A 6,578-nucleotide genomic window follows, 5' to 3' on the forward strand; every position below is an offset into this window, starting at 1 on the left:
GGGGGGGGTACAATGAGGGATGTGTCACTTCTTGCTCTGTGTGCTCCATCAGCAGGAGCTGGTGCACTATATGCAGCAGGCTTCTCGTATAAAAGCTCCTATACAGCACCTGGCAAGATCTCCCACAATGATCCCCACATTAACTGTAGCGCCGGAGCAACCCCTCACAACGCATCCACAATCCAAATAGTATACACATCTCCAGCAGATAAATCGTTTTAGGAAAATGCTAAATGTTTCCATTTCTCTGTCAATCTCAGACTACACGATTTAACAAATACTCAGCCTCCTTTAAGACCAGGAGTAGTCACAGGCATGAAAATAAGACTCGTCCTTACCTTTGTCCGTTTCTCTAGCATAGAAAACCCCCAAAATAAGCTCTGCACGGTTTTACTGCCGGTGGTTGAATAAGCAAATCCAGGTGGGAAAGTGTTTGCACACCCCGGTAAGCTCTTATATATTGCCTGCAAAATTAGCTGTTATTACTGTCACTGTTTAGTGATGGCGAGCTTGAAAAAAAATAAAAAGCCCTCTGCAATCAAGAACCAAGCGCATCTTTGCAAATTATAGGTAATTGTCAATGTCCAGATTATGATAATGGAAGCTCTAATCCTGGAGAATAATTATTGTGGAGTGTTACAGTTGAAGCTGTCCAGTAAAGCTAACTGTCATTATTTAGACTCGATTTGCGAAACGGGGGGAAACTGAGTGGAAAATGTTCGGTTGGAAATAAACGGGGGCTCTCGATATAATGGCACCACTAGTGTGTGTGTGTGTGTCTGTGTGTGTGTGTGTGTGTGTGTGTGTGTGTGTGTGTGTGTGAGAGAGAGAAAATTGTTTGGGAGAGAGAGAGAAATTGATTGGGGGACATACAGTAGTGATGTGTATGTGTGTGCGTGTGTGTATGAGGGAGATATAAAGGCCTATGTGTGCCCCTGTGCACGAGGTTGAGCGCGCGCCTGAGTGTCATTGAGAGCGTGCACGTGCAATGTGAAAAATCTAAAGTTCTCGAGTGACCTGCTCCCATTGTAATTACAGGACTACCGTTTAGCCTACAGCATAAGTAAGTTAGGCAGAAAAGTAACAAGCACGGTGGCGTTTCAGAATAAAAAGAAAATGTTCTGTTTGCTCCCGTGTGTGTGTGTGTGTGTGTGTGTGTGTGTGTAACGTGTATTCAGTAGGCTGCAATCAGGACGAGGAATTCTGTGTCAGGTGGAAGTGGTAACATGCATGGGTCAGTGTGGGTCAGATACAGTGTTGTTTAGTGTGTGTGGTGTGTGTGTGGGGGGGGGGCTTGTGAAACATGTTCGTTTGCAAAAACTCTCTTCTATCTTTGAGCATATGGCCGGGCAAATTCAATTAGATCAATTTTCAAATCCCCAATGTTTCCCACAGTGGCACGGTTTGTTTAGTGGTTTTTGCAGCGGCAGCGCTGGTATTACTGGCTGCTAATAACATGGTGAATTTGTGGAGGATTTTCCTTTTCTCTTTTTTTATTTCACCCGGAAGGTGGGCTGCGGCCGGGAGTGGCAGGGCTCTGGAGCCGGTCTACCCCCACAGGAATGCGGATTGTCTCAGATCTCCGTGCCGCCCCCCTCGCCTCCTCTCTGCCATTCAAAGCGGCTAATTGTAGGGGACACAAAGCGAGAGCGACTGCAGACTGTCTGCTGCGAGAAGCAGGCTTTTCCTCTACAGACGAGCTGCAACTGAAAGGCTCAATCAGGTTCTGCACTAAAATACAATACGAGTGATGAAAAGGTGATCATTCTGGTGGTGATCAGAGGCAGTAGTGAATAAAATCACAATAATAATAATAATTAAAATAATTCATATCCGAATATTAGATATGAGGGGAAATACACAGGAAAATACTGTGGAATTAATGTTGGGTTAAAAAAAAGATGGATTATTATAACAATATCCGGATACAAAGTATTTAATAACACCATAAATTAGATTACAGGAAAAATATCAAGCAAATGCGCCACTTGACTTCTACAGACGCAATATCCGTCTTTATAAAATATTATAGGACTATTATAATAATATTTTGCGGAAATCACAACAGGAATATTAATGGACAAATCAATGCAGTTCAAGAAACACCGGTATTCAATGTTGGTAAGTGTTGCTAATTATAAGGCTTACACTTGTAGTAGCCATGGTTTTCTCAGAAATGTATTTTCAATAACACGTTTGTTTAATGTCTGTTTAATAAAACCATACATTTGCACTGTAATTATTTTCCTTCCTTATCTTCATAAATGTAGATTAAAATGAGCCTGATCATAAAGGAAAATGAAGGCACATTCCTAAGGCAGATATTCGTTTATCCCCTTCTCCTCGACGATTGTTGTCTGTCTGCGTAATAAATCTAATACAAAATAAAATTCACAGAATAAATATAAATCCTGGGTATTATGGCGACGGAAAACTACCAATTATTACGACACTTTCTACATTAATCTCAATAAGGAACATCTGTGATTTACAGCCTTGTGTCATCTGAGGCTCACAAACGTTATTTATGTCCGTGAGTCTTTGTCGTGATTTTCAGTGTAAATAACTGAGGGTTAAAATAACAAGAGACTGCGGTGAGGCCGGAGGTTTCAAAGTTCCATTGTCCATTTAAACGTTTAATAGTCTTCCAAAATGCAATAAATTACATGCACACATTTACACATTTTACACGTTTCTTCTATGACTGTCATCAAATACATTGCATATTCCTCTGAAATTTGAACACGAGTCCCATAGAAGGAGAAAAAAAAAAGAAAAAAAAAAGATCTGAAATGAACAACAGGGGTTTTTTTTCAATATAATGTCCCCGCTCCAAGAGCCAATGAGTGCTGTATCGAGTTAGGGGTCTGCAGGTGGGCAGTCATGCTGGCAGAGGTGTACCATGACCCAGAGTTTTCCAAAAAGTTAGAAGCCGCCGTGTTGATGTTTTGTGGCTGTAGGCTGTGCGGCCTGGAGGGGCCCTGCGTGTCCCAAACGGCCGGGGACTGTGGAGAGTTGCACACCATGGGGTCGCTGGAGCTGGGGCTGTGCTCCGGGGGAAGCTCTCCGTTTTTCATGATCTTCTTCAGTTTTGATCTCCTGTTCTGGAACCAAATTTTTACCTTTGGAAAAGATGGAAACACAGCGGCATTAATATCTCGTGTATAACCGTTTGGAAACAATGGTTTCAGTAAAGGCGCACAGAAACAAAGCGCCAATACGGTCAATATTTCTACCTAAGAGGCGTTATAAACATGTAAATATGCAAATGTGGGAAGACAGAATTTGATCTAAAATCTCACCTGTGTTTGCGTGAGTCCCATCGTGGCGGCCAGCTCGGCTCTCTCCGGCAGCGCCAGATACTGTGTGTTCTGAAACCGCCTCTGCAGGGCGGCCAGCTGGAAGCTGGAGTAGATTGTCCGGGGTTTCCTCACTTTCTTCGGCTTGCCGTTCACCATCCTCACCTCAGGCTCGCTTATCTCTTTTTCTGTTAAAAAAATAACAATAACAAGCATAAGCATGTGGGCTTATTAGAAATTGCAGTGTTTTATAAAATATATTTTGTTCGTGTGGGTTGTCGCCGATATCTCTTAAATCCTCAGAAAATCCAATATCATAAACCAAATGAATTGCAGGCTGGCTAAAAAGGAAAGCAACTTCTGTAATACTTAAAAATCACGTTGAATGACAGGTTTACAAATAAACAAAAATTACCATTCAATCCATATTTCTTTATTTAGCTTCATATTGCACATTATTGGATATTTATGTAGTCATTAAAAAAACACGAAGGAATGATTTTATTTTTTAAATCAACATGTTACAATTCGGTTATTTGACAAGTAATTTTCCAATAATAACTTGCTCTTTAAATGGCACCATAATGGACAAATCTGCGGCCCTTACCTTGTGGACTCGGCTGGGCTTGCACTCTGCTGTAAGTCCCAGCGTACTGGTGGTAAGCGGGGGTCGTGTACGAGCTGTAGTCGGTGTAGGATTTTGTCGAGTAATTTCCAGCGGATCCATTTACACCCGGGTACTGGTACTGGTAGGCATTGAGGGGCTTCCCGTACGAGGTGGAGCTGGGCGAACAGTAGCCGTGAGGGACTCCACCGGCGGGACTGTAGTAGCCAGAATCCGTGGCGGTGGACTCGGGTAAAGTAGGAGATTCCTGAGACGGGTGGTGCATGGTAGAGAGTTGAAATGAGCTCTGGAAGTCTGCAGTTTTCACACTCGGGATCCTCCGATCGAATACTCCAGTCATACTTCGAGGAGGAACGCGTGGGTTTTGTTTTATTTGATTAGCGAAAGACGAAAAAAGAAAAAAAGAATCGAGGCAGTCTGACTCCAAAGTGGTGTGAAAACTACACTGGCATTTTTGAAAGGCTCTCGGGCCGTCGGGCTCTGGTGAAGACTGCAGCCAGCCCCGCAGCAAAGACTTGGTTAAATCCTAAATCGCGCTCTTACGCACTGCAGGGAGGATCTGGTTCCATTGGCCAAGGCGCGCACACAGACACAGCTACACCCAATTCACTCAGCCAGCTTTCTTATAGGGGGGGAAACCACCCGGGCTATGAGGCTGCATTGTTGTGTTTTATACGATCAATCAATGGGAGCAATTAAAGTGTTGGCCGTGTCACCAATCGACGTTTAAGGAGGATGAATTAGAGGGACACAACTTGATTACCAAAAAGGCCTCCTGCTGTAAGACTGACCGGTTATTACGACTGTCTTCATTATTCTGTATTCATACATTCTTTTATTAAATCACACTCAACGTTATTTTATTATTGTTTTTACCGCCAAACAACCGCAAATGAACAGCACCAAATCAAATGTTTCAATCATTTCACATAAAAGAGAAATAATATACATAAAACAGAATAACTTATTATTGAGCATGCATGCTTATTATTTTTTATTTTAACAGTCATAGGCTAGACCTGATTATATATTCCTAAAAATATAGATCTAACAGTGTTAAACGTCCAATATGCCCAATATATTAATCAGCGAATCCAATATATGTAATGTGCTATAAAATAGATTACACACTTAACTATAATTACCCTTCCACGTTTTTTTTTCAAATCCATTCCAACTGCACTTGGATTGGTGTGTTATAATAATGCAAAAGAAAAGTTGACCATCTTTCCCAAAGGGACCATTAAAGATTCATCGCATCTTATCTCATTTTAAAACCTGCTGCTGTCGAGAATACGACATCAACGCTCAGCCCCCCCCCAGCCTAAATATTCAGTGGTGAACAGCGCCGACCAGTGGCCAAACTGGGGAGCGGCACTCCACGCTCAGCCTAGTGGCAAACCCACAAAGAAATATAATGACAAAGAAAAATGGAGGAATTTGATCTCACCGTATTAGGCCACTTTTTTTTAAATCAAGGTTAACACGTAATTATTAAAAACAAACAATTTTGACCAAACAGCTTCAGGGAAACACGTGTGAATATAGAAATCACTGGATTACCATTATATTGTATCATATTGCCAGTATCGTGTCATAAGCTGGATACGTTGTACCCAGTATCGAATGTGTACACTATACACAGTGCATAGGAAAAGGGACGTAAAACTGCATTGATTACACAGGTGTGTTGAATACTGTTTCCCCCACCCGAACAACCCTTATCCCCCGACCACCGACGGGGGCGCTGTCACTTTACCAGGAGGGAGACACTATTTGAAGGGAGAGCAGACTTTGACATAACACCGGCTTTTTTAATTGCACTTAATTATCTGAAATAAGCCTGACGCTTTCACTGTCTAGTCTATATGTTTAAACTATGAGGCTACTAGGCTAATTATATACACATTACGCATAATTCCTTAACAATTCAACAATGTTTAAGATGTATATCATACCATTCAACTCTTACCTGTGTAAGGTACTTCACCTGGAACCCAATGCTTTTATTCCATAAACTGTATTCTTGTGTTATACTGCTTCAAGTCAACAAGTAATCTCAACAAACTACTTTCCCTTGTTGAACATTCTGTGCACATTGTTATGCTTTTCTTATATCAATAACTGAACTGGCAAACAGGACTAAGTGTTGGAAGATTGTTTAAATACTTTCACGTTGGCTCACCTGACTTTGATACCCCGGAAGTACTCCCCCCACCGAGAATACTATTTAATATAATTTAATCTTTGATATAATACTATATTACTAGAATAAATCACATGTTTTACTATGCTCTATGGTTTATCTTTATGATAGAGGGCCATGATTTTATGAATAAAACTACCTTTGTTTTGTTGTGTGGTTTTGAATTCGAGTCCAGACTGAGAGCGAGCACGTCGCGTACGTCTGACGTCACTGATGAGTTCAACTGGCAAGAGAGTTCCCCTCTGAATCATATTAACGTAAACTAAAATGTAAGCATTTCACGCGTGCGTAAAACATTGGTAAACAGGTTTGAGAGTTTTTCTTCACTGTAAATAATGCAAAGTAAAATAGAATAATCAAATAAATAAACAGCACGTACTTGTTAAATAATAATAATAATTTTCCTTTACAAAGGTGTCGAGCTTAAATAAATGTCACAGAAATGTAA

General features: G+C 41.1%; 1 protein-coding gene across 1 annotated transcript; it reads right to left on the minus strand.

The window, feature by feature from the left end:
* Nucleotides 1-2,607: 2,607 nt before the first annotated feature.
* Nucleotides 2,608-4,577, minus strand: dlx5a (distal-less homeobox 5a). The gene is made up of 3 exons (XM_031854163.1): nucleotides 3,907-4,577; nucleotides 3,303-3,487; nucleotides 2,608-3,122 (listed from the first exon to the last, which is right to left on the minus strand). Exons 1-3 carry the CDS (start codon nucleotides 4,262-4,264, stop codon nucleotides 2,814-2,816), a joined length of 852 nt encoding a protein of 283 aa, XP_031710023.1. The 5' UTR covers nucleotides 4,265-4,577; the 3' UTR covers nucleotides 2,608-2,813.
* Nucleotides 4,578-6,578: the final 2,001 nt, after the last annotated feature.

The sequence above is a fragment of the Anarrhichthys ocellatus genome, unplaced genomic scaffold (genome assembly GCF_004355925.1).
Source record: "Anarrhichthys ocellatus isolate YVR2014 unplaced genomic scaffold, GSC_Weel_1.0 scaffold14, whole genome shotgun sequence".
NCBI lineage: Eukaryota > Metazoa > Chordata > Actinopteri > Perciformes > Anarhichadidae > Anarrhichthys > Anarrhichthys ocellatus.